This window comes from Malaclemys terrapin, chromosome 19 (genome assembly GCF_027887155.1).
Source record: "Malaclemys terrapin pileata isolate rMalTer1 chromosome 19, rMalTer1.hap1, whole genome shotgun sequence".
NCBI classification, from domain to species: Eukaryota; Metazoa; Chordata; order Testudines; family Emydidae; genus Malaclemys; species Malaclemys terrapin.
The window spans coordinates 5,226,488-5,247,297 of record NC_071523.1 but is presented as its reverse complement, the minus strand read 5'-3'; the positions used below and the strand labels follow the sequence as shown (position 1 = coordinate 5,247,297).

The 20,810-nt window shown below is 56.8% G+C and overlaps 1 protein-coding gene across 2 annotated transcripts in view; it reads right to left on the bottom strand.

Moving 5' to 3' along the window:
* Nucleotides 1-554: 554 nt before the first annotated feature.
* The window catches only part of PLEKHM2 (pleckstrin homology and RUN domain containing M2), a 58,026-nt gene continuing 37,770 nt past the window's right edge, over nucleotides 555-20,810 (bottom strand). For both annotated transcript variants that reach the window (XM_054009151.1, XM_054009152.1), the window contains 13 exons: nucleotides 19,536-19,770; nucleotides 14,297-15,061; nucleotides 13,448-13,517; nucleotides 12,864-12,954; nucleotides 12,354-12,418; nucleotides 11,713-11,801; nucleotides 10,606-10,738; nucleotides 9,915-10,105; nucleotides 9,061-9,126; nucleotides 7,070-7,229; nucleotides 2,938-3,117; nucleotides 2,730-2,846; nucleotides 555-1,873 (listed from right to left, as the gene is read on the bottom strand). In XM_054009151.1, the coding sequence (XP_053865126.1) occupies nucleotides 1,736-1,873; nucleotides 2,730-2,846; nucleotides 2,938-3,117; nucleotides 7,070-7,229; nucleotides 9,061-9,126; nucleotides 9,915-10,105; nucleotides 10,606-10,738; nucleotides 11,713-11,801; nucleotides 12,354-12,418; nucleotides 12,864-12,954; nucleotides 13,448-13,517; nucleotides 14,297-15,061; nucleotides 19,536-19,770 (2,300 nt within the window). In that variant the 3' untranslated portion in view covers nucleotides 555-1,735. The remainder of the gene's footprint in view (nucleotides 1,874-2,729; nucleotides 2,847-2,937; nucleotides 3,118-7,069; nucleotides 7,230-9,060; nucleotides 9,127-9,914; nucleotides 10,106-10,605; nucleotides 10,739-11,712; nucleotides 11,802-12,353; nucleotides 12,419-12,863; nucleotides 12,955-13,447; nucleotides 13,518-14,296; nucleotides 15,062-19,535; nucleotides 19,771-20,810) is intronic.

The window sequence follows — 20,810 nt, the reverse complement described above, 5'->3', positions numbered from 1 at the left end:
AAAGCCCTTCATTCCTCCCAGCAATGGGGCCAGCCTCAGACCCCAGACTGTCTGTGATCCTGGCCCATAGATTACCAATGATGGTTTAGAGCGAGCCACAGAGGAAAACCAACGAGAGAATTCCAGCTAGCCAGACGTCAGCAGGGCAGACACCGAGTTACCAATGAGTATTTATTCTGGGGCAGAGGAAGCAGATGTATATACACGTACATTCAGTCACATAGTTCACCTCCTGGAAAAAAGGCCCCATGAATATATATTACATTAGGTCTCCCACCTTATTAAAAAAATCCCAAAACAAATAAAAACCCCAAACCACTCTCCATAGTGGATAATTGCTCTTACCTTTCATGGCCCCAGATCATAGGGATTTGCTTTTGCACACAGAGGGTTAATAGATCCCTTCCCCCCCCCCTCCAATATTTGTACTACCGCTCTCAACGTTGAGATTTGCAAAGCAATCCAGGAGATTTAGACACATGTTCCAGTTAAACAAATGGAAGGCGTTGGTCTAAATCCTCCAGAATACTCTGAAATTCTCAATCCCCATGTGCTCCTCCCACATTAGATTGCCTGGATTTGCTTCAACATTTCCCACACACTCCCCCTCGCCTTTGTCAAAGTCCTAACAACTCCAGCAGCAGCCACTGGGCAAGTGGGGGGAAGAGAGAGGGGCCTACATACCAACGGCCAACATCTCTGATGCTGAACACGCTGCTTGTGCTTCCAGAAGAGGGTTAATTTGGGCTCAAACACAACCCTGTGCTCCAGCTTCTCCCGTTCTCTCCCCTTTTAGAGATCAGATCAGACCCAGGAACCCACGACCGCAGCCCAAAAACGGAGCCAGCCCAAGTGCAACTTCTTCCACGCGAGCTACATCTTTGTTTCTCGCTGCAGCTTTGCAGGGCTGCGATGGGTCAGGTTGTGTGCCCTGGGCAGAGATCGATTAACACCAGAGAGATCTCCTGGGCAGAGAAGACCCAGCACATGCAGGTCACAAACGGTCAAGGAGAGGCATGGGGGGGGATGGGAGGTGAAGCAGTGCGTTAGTTTGCGATTGTATTAGCAAGGATAAAACATGCACAGCAGCTATTTAGTGTTCCAGTCTCACCACATTTACAACCGAACGTGTTCTAAAATGAACAACTAGTCAGTACAAGCGCTCGGACCCAGCCTGGTGCCCAATGATGCAACGAGCGAACACCCCTCCCTCATTAATATTAGGTTATTATTCCTTTAAAGAGAGAGTCACTTGCCCGGAGGCAGCTGGGTGATGGAGGAGGGCCTGGACCCGGCCAGAGTCTCTGCACGGCCCTCTGCACAAAGAACTTGATGCAGGTGTCCACGCATGGTGGCTGATCTAGATGAAGCTCCCCCATCTCCACGCTGTGGGCCTGGTACCGTATGGTCCCGCTGCCACGCAGCGGAGAAGCGACGTATCATGGTGCAGCGCGAAGGCTTCCGTTCAACAAGCACAACTCCGCCATTGCAACCGTTGAGAGGCAGCGCTCGGCCGATCCAGGATATCCGCACATACGTTCCCAGCTAGAGGGACAGCACTGGGAACCCCGGGCTTGCAGCGAGTTCAAACACTGCCAAGGAGAACGTAAGCTTGTTTGCTAAAGAGTCCGCCGGCCTGCACCGGGAAAGGGACAAGACTGCCCCGCAGAGTTAGTGTCGGGGTGGGTAGGTTAGTTTGTGCCTCTTATAACGCGGGGTTGTGTCTTTCCCTCTGTTAACACCAGGGGTCCCGAGAGGCCCGGCCACGGCACAGGCTGTCGCTGCGCTGCCAGGCGCTGCGGATCAGGCTCAAGGCATCCTCGCATTTCTTCTTGACTGAGGCTTCTTGGATAGCCTTGTGCCGGAGATCGACCTGGAACACGCAGAGCCACAGGTCACTGCCGCTGAGTGGCGGAGGTTGTAACACGGCGAGGGGCCCCGGGGGTTACTGCCCAGGATGTGGGCGGCACGTGGCCGTTTGAGGAACCTGCCACCACCACGAACCGCTTTGGCTCTACAGACGAACTAGGGTCTGGGAAAGAGCAGGACTAACAGCACTGGCAGAGTGGGGGATGGGTTATGTCACGGTTAGCCTCCCCCCACGCTCTCCTGACGCCTCTCCCGCCTGCCCTGCAGCCCTCCCGGCTATTCCAGTCTTCACCCCAATGCCCCTCACTCTTGACCTGTGGCACTCCCCACACCCCAGCTCTGCTGATACCCCGCAGTCCTGCCCCACAGCCCCCACTGTTATCCCTGGACAGAGCCTGTCTTGAGCAGACACTAGATGGTCTAAATCAGTGTCCAATTCCCACCGGACCCAGGACACACATCACAGCTGACTTGTCTCCAATGCAGGCTGTGAGCTGCAGACTCCAGGGAGGATCCCCAGCGGTGGGTACCGCCCATTGCTCCCCTGGGCACACCACTCGCTTGCTGCCCCCTCAGCAGGCACACAGCTCTCCCCACGGCCACCAAACCCGACCCGCAGAAGGCAGGAATGGGGGCTGTGTCGACCCAGCACGCTAAGTGGAGCTTTGCTGCTCTCCCGCCCTAAGCACGGAGGCCAAGAGTCTGAACCCAACCCAGCTGTAGGCCGATGCAGGCCGACCTCTGCAAGGCCAGAGAGCCACACCCCTTCCCTGAATCGGGCCTCCTAACCCAGCTAGGGATGCAGGAACAGGCAGCTCACCCTGCGAACAATAAGCTGGTGCTGCCTTGGGCCTGTTTACCTGGTAGATATTTCTCCACACGGTGCTCAGCACCACGAGGAACCTCTCCAGTTCCGTAGTGCAACTAAAGTACAGGACCCAGGGGGGCAGGAACTGCTGACGGTCCTGAGCAAACTCCTAAACGCCAACAGAGAGGCACAGCAGTTACTTACTGGAGCCAGCTCCCCTCCCGGACGCCAGTCAGGCCCACACATGCGCCCACACTCACTATTATACAGTACTCCTTGCCGGCTTCCGTGGAGACAGTGGCCACGTCCGGCAGCTCCACGGTGGCGAGCGAGCGGAAGAAGCTCGTCTGGCAGTCCTCGTGGCAGGTGAAGGCCTTCTCGTCGGTTATGACAAGGCAGCAGGGGATGCAGGGCGTAGGGACCACGCCCTGGGGGATAACCTGGTGGGAGGGTAAACCATGAGAACCAGTCACCCTTCTGGCTGCAGGCCACAATTCTCCGCTTCTCATCCAGCCCTAACGTATGTGCAGAGGTCTCTCTCCGGACACTGCTGTGTGCGCCTGAGATAGAAGCCACTCCCAGGCCCAGACTGACTTCAATGGAGCCACACTGATCTACGCCAGCGGAGGATCTTGCCCTGCCATTGGCCCGTTCTCCAAGATCCTACTCCAGGTCGCCTCTGCAGCTTCAAATCCTGGGCTGGGCACAAAGCCCTGCCTCACTATTTATCTTAAGGATCCCTTGAGAGCTGCCCCTTTGGTCCAGTCACAGAGGCCCTACAAAGGACAGAGCTCAGATACTCTGGGGAGGGGCTGGCCAAGTGGCTGAACAGACAGGTGTGCTTTGAAGCCAGTGCTGGTCTGTTGGCTGAGGGGGAAGCAGTGGTTGATTCACCAGCTGCTTCCTTGCCCCAGAGTCTGAGCCCCCAGCCTCTCCTGAGCCTTCCCGGCAGGGTCACTTTACAAACCGGGGACCGAGGACCAAGCACTGCCCCAGAGTCACTTCCCGGCAGGGTCACTTTACAAACCGGGGACCGAGGACCAAGCACCGCCCCCGAGTCACTTCCCGGCAGGGTCACTTTACAAACCGGGGACCGAGGACCAAGCACTGCCCCCGAGTCACTTCCCGGCAGGGTCACTTTACAAACCGGGGACCGAGGACCAAGCACTGCCCCCGAGTCACTTCCCGGCAGGGTCACTTTACAAACCGGGGACCGAGGACCAAGCACCGCCCCAGAATCACTTCCCAGCAGGGTCACTTTACAAACCGGGGACCGAGGACCAAGCACTGCCCCAGAGTCACTTCCCAGCAGGGTCACTTTACAAACCGGGGACCGAGGACCAAGCACTGCCCCCGAGTCACTTCCCGGCAGGGTCACTTTACAAACCGGGGACCGAGGACCAAGCACTGCCCCCGAGTCACTTCCCAGCAGGGTCACTTTACAAACCGGGGACCGAGGACCAAGCACTGCCCCCGAGTCACTTCCCGGCAGGGTCACTTTACAAACCGGGGACCGAGGACCAAGCACTGCCCCCGAGTCACTTCCCGGCAGGGTCACTTTACAAACCGGGGACCGAGGACCAAGCACTGCCCCAGAGTCACTTCCCGGCAGGGTCACTTTACAAACCGGGGACCGAGGACCAAGCACTGCCCCCGAGTCACTTCCCGGCAGGGTCACTTTACAAACCGGGGACCGAGGACCAAGCACTGCCCCCGAGTCACTTCCCGGCAGGGTCACTTTACAAACCGGGGACCGAGGACCAAGCACTGCCCCCGAGTCACTTCCCGGCAGGGTCACTTTACAAACCGGGGACCGAGGACCAAGCACCGCCCCAGAATCACTTCCCGGCAGGGTCACTTTACAAACCAGGGACCGAGGACCAAGCACTGCCCCAGAGTCACTTCCCGGCAGGGTCACTTTACAAACCAGGGACCGAGGACCAAGCACCGCCCCCGAGTCACTTCCCGGCAGGGTCACTTTACAAACCAGGGACTGAGGACCAAGCACTGCCCCCGAGTCACTTCCCAGCAGGGTCACTTTACAAACCAGGGACCGAGGACCAAGCACCGCCCCCGAGTCACTTCCCGGCAGGGTCACTTTACAAACCGGGGACCGAGGACCAAGCACTGCCCCAGAGTCACTTCCCAGCAGGGTCACTTTACAAACCGGGGACCGAGGACCAAGCACCGCCCCCGAGTCACTTCCCGGCAGGGTCACTTTACAAACCAGGGACCGAGGACCAAGCACTGCCCCAGAGTCACTTCCCGGCAGGGTCACTTTACAAACCGGGGACCGAGGACCAAGCACTGCCCCAGAGTCACTTCCCGGCAGGGTCACTTTACAAACCGGGGACCGAGGACCAAGCACCGCCCCCGAGTCACTTCCCGGCAGGGTCACTTTACAAACCAGGGACCGAGGACCAAGCACTGCCCCAGAGTCACTTCCCGGCAGGGTCACTTTACAAACCGGGGACCGAGGACCAAGCACTGCCCCAGAGTCACTTCCCGGCAGGGTCACTTTACAAACCAGGGACTGAGGACCAAGCACCGCCCCCGAGTCACTTCCCGGCAGGGTCACTTTACAAACCGGGGACCGAGGACCAAGCACTGCCCCAGAGTCACTTCCCAGCAGGGTCACTTTACAAACCGGGGACCGAGGACCAAGCACTGCCCCCGAGTCACTTCCCGGCAGGGTCACTTTACAAACCGGGGACCGAGGACCAAGCACTGCCCCAGAGTCACTTCCCGGCAGGGTCACTTTACAAACCAGGGACTGAGGACCAAGCACTGCCCCCGAGTCACTTCCCGGCAGGGTCACTTTACAAACCAGGGACCGAGGACCAAGCACTGCCCCAGAGTCACTTCCCGGCAGGGTCACTTTACAAACCGGGGACCGAGGACCAAGCACTGCCCCCGAGTCACTTCCCAGCAGGGTCACTTTACAAACCGGGGACCGAGGACCAAGCACTGCCCCAGAGTCACTTCCCGGCAGGGTCACTTTACAAACCGGGGACCGAGGACCAAGCACTGCCCCAGAGTCACTTCCCGGCAGGGTCACTTTACAAACCGGGGACCGAGGACCAAGCACCGCCCCCGAGTCACTTCCCGGCAGGGTCACTTTACAAACCGGGGACCGAGGACCAAGCACTGCCCCAGAGTCACTTCCCGGCAGGGTCACTTTACAAACCGGGGACCGAGGACCAAGCACCGCCCCAGAGTCACTTCCCGGCAGGGTCACTTTACAAACCGGGGACCGAGGACCAAGCACCGCCCCAGAATCACTTCCCAGCAGGGTCACTTTACAAACCGGGGACCGAGGACCAAGCACCGCCCCAGAGTCACTTCCCGGCAGGGTCACTTTACAAACCGGGGACCGAGGACCAAGCACTGCCCCAGAGTCACTTCCCAGCAGGGTCACTTTACAAACCGGGGACCGAGGACCAAGCACCGCCCCCGAGTCACTTCCCGGCAGGGTCACTTTACAAACCGGGGACCGAGGACCAAGCACCGCCCCAGAGTCACTTCCCGGCAGGGTCACTTTACAAACCGGGGACCGAGGACCAAGCACTGCCCCAGAGTCACTTCCCAGCAGGGTCACTTTACAAACCGGGGACCGAGGACCAGGCACTGCCCCAGAATCACTTCCCAGCAGGGTCACTTTACAAACCGGGGACCGAGGACCAAGCACCGCCCCAGAGTCACTTCCCAGCAGGGTCACTTTACAAACCGGGGACCGAGGACCAAGCACCGCCCCAGAGTCACTTCCCGGCAGGGTCACTTTACAAACCGGGGACCGAGGACCAAGCACTGCCCCAGAGTCACTTCCCAGCAGGGTCACTTTACAAACCGGGGACCGAGGACCAGGCACTGCCCCAGAATCACTTCCCAGCAGGGTCACTTTACAAACCGGGGACCGAGGACCAAGCACTGCCCCAGAGTCACTTCCCAGCAGGGTCACTTTACAAACCGGGGACCGAGGACCAAGCACCGCCCCCGAGTCACTTCCCGGCAGGGTCACTTTACAAACCGGGGACCGAGGACCAGGCACTGCCCCAGTATGGAAAGTGACCCCAGAGGGTTCTGCTTCAGAATTATCAGCTACAATCAGGGGGGTTCCAACGAACCCCCAGGGAGGGGGCCGGAGAGCCTGGCTCCTTTACACATGGGATGGATGTGAAGCAGATGGACAAAACTGTGTGTAATTTAGAGATGACGATGATGCTGGACCGCAGGTCCCCCCCACCTCTTGCACGCTAACTGCGGAGTGCTACACAAAGGTTTCATTGGCTGGCAGGTTTCCATTCAGGGTCAGGAAAACGGCTCATGGCCTGGCACGATGCGAAGTGGCCTCGTGCCGCACACAGATCAGCGAGTGCATGGGGAGCTGCTCACCCCTTTGGAGACGGCCTGGCACAAGTATTGCATCCAGTCTGCCATCTCCTCTTCGTTCTCGGCGCTGAGCTCCAGGGAAGGGCGGTCGGTCAGGATCACCTGGAAGGAGTGGGGGCGATCTGTGGTGTTCGATCGCCGGCACCCGCCACACTGCTCCCCCCTGAAAGGATCAGAGAGCAGAGATCAGAGACGACCAGGCCAATGACAAGCTGGAGGAAGCTCGGACTGGAGTGGATGGAGGGAATGTCAGTTGGGGGTGGCGGGGTGGATGTACCATTGCAGCACTTGTTGCCCAAGAACAGGGGCTCTCAAACTGGGGGTCAGGACCCCTCAGGGGGTCGTGAAGTTATTATGGGGGCGGGGTCGCGAGCTATCACCCTCCACCACAAACCCCGCTTTGCCTCCAGCATTTATAATGGTATTAAATATATTTAAAAGTGTTTTTAATATATAAGGGGGGTCACACTCAGAGGCTTGCTGTGTGAAAGGGGTCACCAGTACAAAAGTCTGAGAACCCCTGCCCAAGAAGCTCCCAATCCCAGGGTAATTATAACCCTCCGACAGCTCGGCCGCCCAGCTCGCAGCGACGACTAGGCCTGCTTTGGGCCGTCTCTAGGTAGCTCAGAGTCTGCGGCATCCCGTGGTGTCGCCGGTCTCACCATCACCCCAGACCTTTGCCACCTCCCGCTGGGCTAGCGTAACACCCTCTGGTCAGCTCAGTGCTCGGTGAAACAAGTCCCGGTGAGTCCGGCACCCCCGGGCCCTGTGGGCAGCACTGGGTCTCCCAGGTGCAAGTCGACGTGTTGGTTCTAATCACTATGGTCTAGAAACCTGGCTTCTGGGTTTGCTGTGCACTGCAGGCAGCCTGATGTATTTCATTTGGGTCGGACCCCAGGGTCTTGGGCGTGTAAAACAGGCAGGACATAAACAAGCCTCCAGTCCTATGCTCTGCTGTCAGAGGACGGTAGTCCTGCCATGACCAGCCCCTAAAGCACACAGCATTGCTAACGGGAATACTCTGCTCTCGATACGGGTTGGGGCTCCCCCGGATTTCACAGGCACCTGTGCACATGCTTAGGCCTAAAGCTTCAAACAATAACCCACTTTCGATAAATGGGGAAACCGAGGCACTGACTAAGCGACTTGTTCAAGGTTACACAAGAGTCGGTGGCAGAGCCAGGAATGGAACCCAGGAGTCCTGACTCCCAGATCCCTACCAATTTTGACTTAACACAGAAAAGAGAAAAGTTTCTGCCGTGTTGTATTTCAGCCAGGTCTCAGCAGAGAGCGAGGGATCTCTGCACCCTGGGATCACTGCTAACAGCCTGCCAACGGCTGGGGAATTCGTCTAGTTATCCCCAGCAGACGTATCCTTCAAATGATGATCTTAGCGCTGGACCAACAGTCCTGGGAGGTGGATGGAGTCACACATCCACGTGCACAGTGCAAGTGGCCTCATCTTCCCCAGCTTATGTCCCTCAGCCCCAACCTGCAGGGACCTGGGGGGAGGAGGGGGAGTCCAGTCTCCATGGCTCATTCACCCTTCGGCCGGAGGCTGTCTGTAATGGTAGTCTCTGATGTGGAACACAGACCCCTGCACATTAGGGACTGGCCTGACTCCCAACTTATTTCACACAGGGCCAAATGCCCTCAGGTATCACTGACTTTCTATCCCTGCTGCTGGTGAACTACAGGTGCAAGGCTCTGGCTCTCATTACCAATCATCCAAGACCATCCACGCTCTCTGCTTCAGGTTAAATGGGGGCTGCTGCCTTCTCCTGGTGAGAGACACTGGGAGGTGCAGAGATGTCACAGATGTACTTAGTGTACACATCCCTTCCAGTAGACAAAGACACCCTAGCTCACTCCACAGGTCAGTTCTAACGAGACCAAGTGACACCATCAGCTGCCTACGGCAGGTATAACTTCAGTAGGGAGAGGAACATTGCTACAGTACTGCACCACAGCTAACATGCTTAATGGCCACTTACCCCATGTTGACGGAGAGCAGAGGGATAATGTCAGTGCGGTCTGGGTACTGGTATAAGATCCCATTGCTGCTGATTGGAAACACAAGACGACGTAGATAACTCAGCTAGCACCGCCTGACCAGCACCACAAACCTCCCCACGCGTTAGCCCAGCAGCGGTCATAGAAACTTCCCTCCCTACTAGACACTGGATTCCTGCTGCTAGCACAGCACAGGCTGTGATGGGACTGGGCCGTACGATGCTGTGACAGGCTGGCTGTAGCCGCAGCGTGTCCCTGAGCTAAGGAAGGACAGGTCAGCTCTGCACCTGGATACAGTCTCGATCAGGGGACTTTATCCTGGGCTTCAGGACAATCGGACCCATGACCTGTGGGGTTCTCTCTCTCTCTAGCTATCATGGTACGACATTAACATTGTGCAGGCTGGCCCAGGGCTAAGCTCCCAGGGCTGCTGCTGTGAATGACCAGGACTGGACTCAAGTCCCAGCTCTGGCTCTGCCCTGAGGGGTCACTTGGCTTTACTGGAGCAGAAACAATAGTGGGCTCCAAACAACACCCGATCTAGCAGCTGCGGGGGAGATCTGAAGGGGTGAGGGGCGTGGAGAAGGCCCACTCCTGCTCCTGGATAAAAGTTAGCCTTATACTATGGTGCCAATCTGCTAAGGTCAATAAGGGCTGACGGTCGGGATGGGCGTTCTGGTGTCTTTCCATCCTGAACTCGCCCGGGGTGTCCAGGCCCCCCTAGACAAGGCCGTTCGTACCAGGCAATGAGACTTCCCCACTGCACTGCCTTCCCTCAGCGCTTCACACCCCAGAGCTGTCAGCGCACCCCTGTAAACGCAGCCCCAGCTCCCACCTGAGTACCACAAAGCAGGTCTTCCAGTGCTCCTTGCCCAGGTACGAGGTCCCAGCCTTGTAATGCAGGATGCCTTCTTTAGTGACCGAGTTCTCAGGAGACGTGTAAAGGGAAGGGGCCGGTCCCAATGCCTCATCCATGGGGTCCTCCCAGTGAACGAGGCCATAGAAGCGCACGAGCACATCGGAAGCCTGGGAGAGACAGACAGGCAGACCGAGCAAAGTGTTACCAATCTCTCAGGCCTAACAGCAACGGGGCTAATCCCAGGGACAGCGGCAGGGGAGCCCGTACCGCAGGAATCACATCTCCAGGACTGTCCGAGAGCCTTAAGGGCCTGGACAGAAAAGGATCGGGCAGCAAGTCAGAGAATCGCTCCTGTCAGGGACTACATGGCACACAGCTTAATACAGCGCAGAGCACCTTCCACTGGAGCGTCTCCACACGGTTCCTAACAACTCTGCAGGACCCCGTTGCTGAAACTGCAGCCACCTCTGGGGTGGTGTGGAGCAGTGAACAGACTACAACAGGGACAGGCGGCGAGGACTGATCTGCACAGATCGGTTAATGCCTGTGGGAAGAGGGCACTGCAGAGCAGAGCGCAGGAGAGAAGCCCCTCTCCACAGAAGGTGCGTTGGGAAGAAGAGACGTCAGTGAAGAAAAGATTTCAAGATACCCCTAATTCCCACCTCACCTCGCACTTTGACTCTTGGGCCACAAACTTGGCCAGCGCCAGCTTCTCCATAGTGGCATCGGTGAGGATACTGGGGTACGGCGGCTCTCGGCAGCCTTTGACCATGGCTGACTTCAAGGAGACCAGGAAGAACCTGGGGGAGGGGAGAATGGAGATCTTCGCTGAGGTCACAGGTCACAAGGAGAGCTGGGATCGTGCAATCAGGTCTGCAGGGGCAGACCCACGCCCCCTACCCATATCGCAGGGGGGTTCACCCTACATGGATCCAACTGCAGGGTGGGGGCCCAAAGGCGCTAAAGGGTCTTGATAGAAAGTAAGAGTCCAAGGAAATGGAAGCTTTGAAGCTCCTGGGAAGGAGTCCGAGAATGCTCCTCTCAGGGCCCTGAACTTACAAAGCCCTGTTGAAGTAACACACTGGGAAGGAAAACAGAGAACACGTCAGGGGGCTTTGGAGAGAGCTGTCCAGAGAGCTGCCTAAGAACTCACATGGGGCCTGAAGAGTCCAAGAGGGCACAAGCCACCTTCTCCCTGGCCCAACATGGTGAGAGCAGAGCTGCAGATTTGCCAGTGAACTCAAAACCCGACAATTTGTCCTCATCCCTGTTCTGTTTGGGGCCAGTCAGTCACAGCCTGATCATGGGGGGAAGGCTGATGTCAAACCTTTCTTCTGCAATAAGAACGGGCAAAGCCATTCACAGCAAAACACGGTCACCCCGGTGGGTCTTGGGAACCAAACACAGCAAGCGGTGCAAAGATAATTCGAGAGGGATTTAAAGCAGCAGGCCCTGCAGACAGCACCACATGTCAACCAGCAGAGGGAGCTGTTGGGAGCATTTTGCAACTTTTACTGCAAGCAAAGTCAAACCGTTTGTGGGGCTAAATTGTGGTAGTTAAACCAACCCTCCAATCTGAGCAACAGCCCTGGGACTTTTAAACAGCAACGAGAGAGAGCGATGATGAGATCCAGCCCCTCCCCAAACGCTACCCTTAACTAGAATCACTTGCATTTGCTTCACAAGCAATTTCACAGCTGTAAGGGACGTGGCCGACAAACAGGCCCAGGCACATGGAAAGATCAACCCGTCTGCGCACTCCAGTCTCGCTTACTCTGTAAGGGCCACATCGGCGGTGTCCAGCAGGAACTGCTTCCGACGGTTGGTGCAAACCAACGTCACGGTCTGCTGATCCAGGCCAACCTGCCGTGGTAACACACAATTAGGGAGGCTGAGGAGCGGGATGGGGACAAGGCTTTGGAAAGCCCCCCCCCCCCCCCCCCCCATGTGCCCTGGAAAGGCCGATGTACTACCGGCTAAAAGCCATAGGGGGAGCCAGCAGCGGGGGCTGTGTCGGAGCCCCCAAGTGATACAGCAACAGCTGGGATGGATGATGTTGGCAGGTACAGGTGGCACCAGAGGGCTGGGGCGGCAAAGGCGCTTCCCTCTGCACCCCCAGTTAGGTCGCCGGCATTGAAGCTGCAAACCTCCCGGCCATGGAAGATTCGCTCTTCAGCCTTCTCCAACAGCTCCTGACTCCATCGGGAATTGCTGCTTCCGAGTGGCACAAAGCCCCTCTTGGTACCTCTGTGATGCTCTCCCGTCCCAACAGCGAGAGAAGGAGGGACAGAGCCCGGGACTGGAAAAGCCAAGCAAAACAAGAGGCGTTTCCCTGCACATCTCCTCTGCTTTCCCCGGCGCACTGCTGCGAGCGACAGGCCTGGAGGAGCTGCTGTGAGCTCAGCCTGGACTCACCGAGATGTAGTCTAGCTCATTGTATGAAACGGTCTCCTCCACCAAGTACGGCTTTTCCGCTGCTCCTAGCACAGGACACAGGACAGGGGTATGAGCAGGTGGGGAGGACACTCCCAAAACGCAGGAGAGATTCGCCCAGATCTCGCCCGCCGCCTAGCAGCAGTAGCTCAGTCTGCAGAACTAGCAGCCCAGGGATTCTGAGGAGCAGGAGGAGGGGATCTGAGCTTCCAGGGGCCAGAAGGAGTGTCCCTGGCATCCTAGCTGGTGAGGTACAGTGCCTGTCACCTAAGCAGGCCTGCACCTCTCTGGTTCCCCCAACAGCTGAGACGTAGCATTACGAATGTCCTGGAGCCAGCTGGTTGTGTATGAACCTGTGGGGCAGGTGGTCCTTTCCATAGGGGTATGTACTCCACATGCCACCCTCCCAATACATCTACCAGGTAAACCCCCTGCTGGCCTCCATGGTGCCTCCTTGGATGGTAATTTAGAGAGGTCACTGGGGTGGGATACCTTTCCGGATCAGGTAAACGTAACAGTCCGTCAGCAGGACATAGAGCAGCTGAAGATTCCCCTCCATGTGCCCGGTGCTCATTCGGATCATCTGTGAGAAGAGGAGAGACGCCTCGTAAAGAACAGAGCTCCCAGCTCGCGGGACCAGGCCACAATTCCACCTCCACGGTGCACAGCTACGAGCTTCGGGATCTGGGCAGCACGTGGTGCCTCCAACATGGCTAACGTGCACTTTGGTTCTCTAGCCCAGATGAGACCCACCCGAGGAATAACCGTGTCCCCGGACTGCGCCACAGCCTTCGAAATGCCCCAGTCTATGGCATGGCTCTGGGGCATGGTCAGGTCTCACCTACTCCACAAGGCAGACGTGATATAACTGGGCCATGCACTGATGATATTACTGAACCCAGCACCACAGCAGCTTTCCTAGTGTAGATGGGACCTGCCGGACAGACAAGGAATACATACGGAGAGGAAGCCACCAGTTCCCAGATGCCAATGCCTCCTTCTCAGCCTTCAGTCAATAACCCACATTCGGCACCACAGCTCCTGCCAGGAGTTTGCCGTCATGTGGCCAGACTTACCCTGAACAGCTGTTCCTCATTCTCCCGGAAGACATGGATCATCAGCAGCAATAGATGGTTGTTATCCACCCTGAGTGAGGAGAGAAGTGGGAAGGAGGGTTTGATGTGCAGGGAGACATGTCTCAGGGGCTCCGAGTGCAGCCCAGAGATGCAGTGGACGACACTATCAGGTCCCAGCATGCAGTGGGATGACGAGGTCGCACTGCAAGCTCTGGAGTCCTGGGGTGGCCTCAGCTCTGAACCTGCCACTCACTTGCGAGCTGCGTCTGTGGCCACTGTGCCAAGGGCCAGCAGGGGATGTGGCCAGATGGCCACCCACTGGAGCAGTTGAATATACGGGGTAAGGCAGCTATTCTTGCCCCCCCCCCCTTTCCCCCAGTCCTACCTCCTGCGCCCCGCCCCCAGCCTAGCCTGCACTCCCAGGAAGGGCCTGCCTTCCCAGAGGGGAAACCTGGGGCTACATGGGTGGGCAGTGCCTCCCCTGCTTTATGGGTTGCTCTGTTCAGTTCATATCAAGGCCTCCATCCCTGCCCTAGGCACCCTAGTCAATCATTTAAACACTCCAATCCCAGCACCCAGACAAAGCCAACAGCAAACTCCAACTAAAACGAGCCAACTCTTACAGAAACCCCCAATTCCACCCTGCCCGAAAATCACCCCTGATTCCCAGCTCTTTCAGACCAAGGAGGGGAGCAAACGGTCTCGCACGCAGCTTCTCCTCTTGCCCATGGAGGGGAAACTTTATCCTGAGAGCCATTTCCCCACGTTGCTGCTTTCCGGGTCCCGCCCAAAGATCCTCAGAGCCGGAGCCGGGCCGCTGCAGAGATACCCCCTCCCACTCCGCCTTACCTGAACTCCGATGGATGGGCCATTTCCGACGGGCTGCCCTGCCCCTCTTCCACCCCGGAGTCATCAGCGCTGCTCTGAGAGGGACTGGGCTGGTCTCCTTTCAGCCTGCTGAGTGCCTCCGTGTGGCCAGTTTCCATTTCGCTGGCTTGGGTTTTATCTGCCTCCTCCTGAGCGTCCTCTACCGCCCCAGCCGTTTCTCCCTCTCCTCCTTCTTCCTCTTGTCCAGCAGTCTCAGGGCTACCAGGAACATGTGGCGGTTGGCCAGCCCCTGCAGGGTCATGGTCGCCACCACTTGGCACAGGAGAGTTTGGACTCTCAACGGTAAAGCGGTAGAAGTCCATGGGGGTCGAAATCCCCTCGCTATAGCTGCCAGAGGGCGGCCCATCCGGGGTCTCCCCTGGCGTGCCAGTCCGAAAGGACTGATCGGGGGGCTCGACGGGGCAGTTCCAGCCACTGGGGTCCAGCTGCCCGTTCAGTCTGTCGATCACTTTGCTGAGTGGCTGCCCCACGCTCTCCATGGAGGTGTCCTTCATCTCTGGGATCCGCAGGCCCAGTTGGCTCAGGGTCGAGTGCTTGCTGCTCTCTCCTGGCCTCTCCTGGCCCTCTGGAGAGGGCGGCCTGCTGTCTGTCTTCAGCTCAGCTCCTTCGCTCAGTCTGTTCGGGCCACCATCCCCGTCAGCCTGCGTGGCACTGGGGGCAGGGGGGGTCACCATTTCCTCCAATTTCACCTTCTTTTTCTTGCCGGTTTTCTTCTTTTTAGCTAATCTGCAAGGGGAGAAACCTGCACTGATGTTACCAGAGCCTAACCGTGCCCTCTGTGCCCATGGGCGGGAACCTTGGACTCCCTGGGTCTCCCTCTTGAGCACCGGGTTATTCCTAATATGCGCAGGGTAGTTTTTCTACTAATCAAAGGATTCGGATGCACTCAATGGGCTAGAGGAGAAAAGCCCAGGGGGGTATTTTCAGAGCTGAACAGGACGGCACTCAAAAGACCCAGCACTTAATCAGATTCAGATGCACATGCACAGCACCTTTCATCCAAGAACCACACTGCCCTCTGCTGCCATTAACTGAAGCTGCACAACACTCCTGTCAGCTTGGAAGTATTAGTCCCTGCTACAGATGGGGAAACGGAGGCAGAAAGGTTACGTGACTTGCCCAAGGACACTAGGTGAGAGTCAGTGGCAGAAAGAATCCAAGTCTCTCGACTCTCGTTCGTCCTGTTCTAAGCACTGGACTTCCCTGCCTCTGGCAAGCCCATCTGACTTCTTGTAGCCTCTCTACTTGTGTTCAAAATATTCCCTGTCTCCACGCCAGGCCTCTCAAGAAAGGCAGAAAATGCGACATTCTTCGGGACCAGTGTTCTGATAAGGGAGAGGGTTTAATTCCCCGTCACTCTGAGCCACCTCCAGTTCAAAGCAGCTTCTTTCATGCCCTCCACTGGCAGCGGGAGGTACCATGAGCTGACACTGAGCAAAACTGACAAGGACTTTGAATGGTCTCAAATCCACTGGACAAAACCATGGCAATTAGATCTGGTTTCCAGTTTATGGAGTCAGGTTTCAGAGGGGCAGCCATGTTAGTCTGTATCAGCAAAAACAACGAGGAGTCCTTGTGGCACCTTAGAGACTAACAAATTTATTTGCGCATAAGCTTTCGTGGGCTAAAACCCACTGCATCAGATGCATGGAGCGGAAAATACAGTAGGCCTGTATAAATATACAGCACATGAAAAGATGGGAGTTGCCTTACCAAGTGGGGTCAGTGCTAACAAAGCCAATTCAAGTAGGCCAATGGCACTGAAGGCCAATGGCATATTGGGCTGCATTAGTAGGAGCATTGCCAGCAGATTGAGGGAAGTGATTATTCCCCTCTATTCAGCACTGGGGAGGCCACACCTGGAGTATTGTGTCCAGTTTTGGTCCCCCCACTACAGAAGGGATGTGGACAAATTGGAGAGAGTCCAGTGGAGGGCAATGAAAATGATTGGGGGCTGGGGCACATGACTTATGAGGAGAGGCTGAGGGACCTGGGATTGTTTAGTCTGCAGAAGAGAAGAATAAGGCGGGATTTGATAGCAGCCTTCAATGACCTGAAGGGGGGTTCCAAAGAGGATGGAGCTCGGCTGTTCTCAGTGGTGGCAGATGACAGAACAAGAAGCAATGATCTCAAGCTACAGTGGGGGAGGTCGGATATTAGGAAAACCTATTTCACTAGGAGGGTGGTGAAGCACTGGAATGGGTTACCTAGGGAGGTGGTGGAATCTCCATCCTTAGAGGTTTTTAAGGTCAGGCTTGACAAAAGCCCTGGCTGGGATGATTTAGTTGGGGTTGGTCCTGCTTTGAGCAGGGGGTTGGACTAGATGACCCCTGGAGGACTTTTCCAACCCTAATCTTCTATGATTCCCAACAGTTGACAAGAAGGGGTGAATATCAGAGGGAAAATTACTTTTTGTAGCGCTAACGAGGCCAATTCAATCAGGGTGGATGTGGCTTCTTGTCAACTGTTGAGAATGGGCCATATCCACCCTCATTGAATTGGCCTCATTAGCACTGACCCCGTACTCGGTAAGGCAACTCCCATCTTTTCACGTGCTGTGTATTTATACGTCCCTACTGTATTTTCCATTCCATGCATCTGGTGAAGTGGGTTTTAGCCCACGAAAGCTTATGCCCAAATAAAATTTGTTAGTCTCTAAGGCAGGGGTGGGCAAACTTTTTGGCCCTAGAGCCACATCGGGTACAGAAATTGTATGGAGAGCCGGGTAGGGAAGGCTGGGGGAGGCTATGCCTCCCCAAACAGCGAGGCGTGGCTTGGCCCCAGCCCTCCGGAACCCCCACCCCCATCCAACGACCCCTGCTCCCCACCCTTGACTACCCCCTGGGACTCCTGCATCCTGTCCAAACACCCCTGCTCTCTGCCCCCGACCATCCTCCTGGGACGCCCGTCCCCTATCCAATCCCCCCTGCTCCCCACCCCCTGGATCCCTGCCCCTATCCAACCCTCCCTGTTCTCCCCGCCCCACATTACCTGTAGGGTGGGGGGAAAGAGGGGCTCAGTCCCTTCCCTGTGCGTTTCCCCTGCTCGTTTGACTGCTCTCCCTGGCAGTCGGGCAGGGCTCACTCCCTGTCCAGGCTTGGCTGCTGGGGACAGGGGCCAAATATGCTGGGGGTGGAGGGGGACCCTGGCTTGCTCTGCCCCTGTCCCCGGCAGCAGGACCCAGGCCCCTTGACTGCACCCCTGCAATCCCTCCTGTTTCTCGCCTCTCCCCGGAACTCCCCCTGCTCCCCGCCCCCTGACTGCGCCGCCCTGGAGCACCAGGACTGGCGGCGCTATAGCCGTGCTGCCCGGCCAGAGCTGCAGCCACGCTGTCCAGGCGCTGGGGGAACTGTGACTGCAAGGGAGCAGAAGGGGAGGGGCCAGGAGCTAAGCTCCGCCCCACTCACCGCGCTGCCCGGGGAGTCGGGCTGGCTCTGCCACAAGCCAGTCCTGACCCCGCTCTCTGGCAGGAGCTCGGGGCCCAGAGGGAAGGGTCCTGCGGGCCGGATGTGGCCCGTGGGCCGTCATTTGCCCCCCTCTGCTCTAAGGTGCCAATTTATGGAGGAAATTCAACATAAATGTCGAGTGCCTCTAGCTGCCAGTAGAGGGAGCAGTAAACCCACCACACTGATCCTTTTTCTAGTTAGAGACACTCTGGGCGCTGTGGTTCCCATACAAATGTGGAAGGCGGCGTTCTGGGTGCTCATGCCACAGCCATGAACAGGCTCAAAGTCAGGGTTGCGGCTAGTAAGGGCCAGAACTCCTATTATCCCGTTCCCACTGGCTGGGTGCTGAGTGTAGGGCGGTTCCCCAGAGAAAGCAGGATGCAATCTGCATCCTGCTCACTGGTCTCCCAGCATTGGAGAAAGCCTGGCAGGTCAGAAGCCGCAGCTGTGAGACCACCGCCCTTTCCCCAGCTGTCAGGGAGCTGGACATGCACCAGGTTGGGACACCGCAGGCTGAGCAGGGGCAAGAGACTTCTGGGGAGACCCCAGGGTATTACTGCAAGGAGGGTTAGTGGTTCAGTAGGGGCACCCTCCCCTTCAGTCTGCTCTCAATCAATGCCCTCGTTGTGCTCTTGGAAGTATTGACTTTCTGATGAGAAATGAAACAGAGGTCCTGTGATCACTGGAGAGCCCGCGGCACTTGCTGCGTGCCAGGAGCGTCACTTGGGGGTTGCTCTGGAGAGAGGCACTATCAAACAGTGACTCCCCCATCAGACAGTCACAGGCCAAGAAAGCAATACAGGCCTGCAGATTTAAAGGATAAATGTTTAAAACAACATGTGGCTTCTCTGCTGATGATACATTGTCAGGCACGGGTGCATCTAGAGCCAGCCAGCTGCCCGAGGGCCTGAGGAATGAGATCTGCTGGTGCCTAGAAATAGACAGCTCTCACCAGGTGGACTTTCCTAGCTACAGGTCAGGCTGTGCCAAGGCCGTCCTGCACACGGCCTCTTCAACAGCCTACCAAGGGGACGGCATAGAACCAGCCTCCTCCGACTGATGTCCTCCATGGGGTTTGTTTCTAGGCTGGTCAGGCATCTCGAGGCCATCGGGGAAGAGGGCTGGCAGCCTTAAGTGAAGGAATGACTCAGCTGATGCCGTTAGCAGGAGGAGGAGGGGGAGACCTGGAAGGTTCAGATCCTGCACCAGGAAACAGCTGCTATGCACCAAGCTAAATGCAGCGTGCTGTGCTGAGGGTAATACGGGAGATATACCTGCGATGGGCAGCGGGAATAAAAAGGGGCTAATACGTATGAAATCAGTATGAAAAGGATTGTTTTCTTAGTGCCAGCCCCGCATGCTTGGGGATCAGAAAGTCAGTGCCAGGGGACCACAACTGTGGCTCTTATTTGACGATATTTCATTCTGCTCCCCATGCTATAGCATCAGGTTCTTAAAATTCGAAGGCCGGATTTTCAAGAGACCTCTGCATCTGGCACTTCCCATTGAGAACACTGGAGAAACGCTGCCTTGTCCCGCACTGAGACCAATGGGCGTTGATGGGTGCTGAGCACGTTGGAAAGTCTGGCCCTGGAGGTATGAAACAAGAACCCAGAATCTCTGCCTGCCGGGCTCCCACTTCCAGCAATAACCCCCCCACTGTGGTCCAAGTGAGAGCACATGGCAAATGCCAGCTCCCTCCCACAACTAGCTTGCAGACCCCTCTCCTTGTGTTTGGGAGGCATGGCACCAACCTGATGACTTCCAGCTCCGTGCCGCTCTCCAGCTGGTCCGTGCCTTCCGTCGTGGTGTCCATCCGCTCCAGGGAGGCAGTGTGCGCAGGGGTGGTTTCGGTGGAGGACAGCACTTCAGCCTTCTCCTCGTTGAAGGGGTTGTAGCGTTGGGTCGGACTCTTCACGGAAGCCTTGCCGCCGTTCAGATCAGAGGCCAAGGAGTGCGGGCAGCTGAGAGTGTCTGTTAGGTCTCCATCTGGGAAAGAGGAGAGGGGAAAAAACCCAGTCAGCTGCTATTACGGGAGCAGGAATTCCCCACTGAGCTTCTGGACCTGGACAGAGCGAGGCTGCACGCATGGCGCTCAATGCGGACTCTGAAAGGTCCTGGCCAGAGCACCGCTTGGGTATAAACTATCCAGTAGACTTGCTAATCAAACTGCTCATTAAGATCAGCATTTGGGAGTCTCCTGCAGGCAGCGGGCACGCAGTAGCGAGAGGGCATCTGTGGGGCAGGCAGGAGAGAGCCCAGTGCCACAGACGGAACCAGTATCAATCGACCTTTCCCAGCAAATGCAAAGTAATGCCTGAAAACAGAAGTTTAATGTTCGGACTGTGACTGTCTAGGCAGCCTTCGAACAGGATCACAGTCTGATGGGAGCTCCTGGTACAGGAGGGCCTGTCCGCACTGGTACATCACAGGCAGGCAATAGAGAAAATCAGACCTCAGTTCCATTGTGCTCCTCAGGAAACGGCAGCTGCCTGCAGGAGGCTCAGAAACGCCCACTGGACACTGGGGGACGCAACCTGCAGACACTGGAATCAGAGGCTGGTTTTGCCTGACCAAGGTGCCATTTGCCTCTAGCCTCAACGGGCTCAGAACTCGTGTGCAGTGGGGGGAGGGTCATGCAAACATACACAGGCAGTGCTGGAGAAGTGCAAAGCTTCCCTCACAAGTTGGGTGGGTGTGAGAGGGAGACCTGAATAGCATCAATTAATTACACTGATTTCTTCAGGCCCAAGCCACAGCTGTTCTCTGAGCTGCCATGCAGGGATGGCAGGGGCCAAAGGAGCTGTTGTGGATTGAGTATCTTGCATTGCTCAACACGACCACCCCTGCTTATGGAGCGACACTGACTGGGGCCAAGACTGATGTGATCAACCTTAACTGGCTGGGAGCACAGTAACTGCAACACAGGGCCAACCAGTAAAGAAATTATCCTTCTGTTCTTATAGGTCTGGTGATATAAGACCCCTAGAAAGAAGAGCTTCATTAACTTCACCAAGTTTCTGATGAGA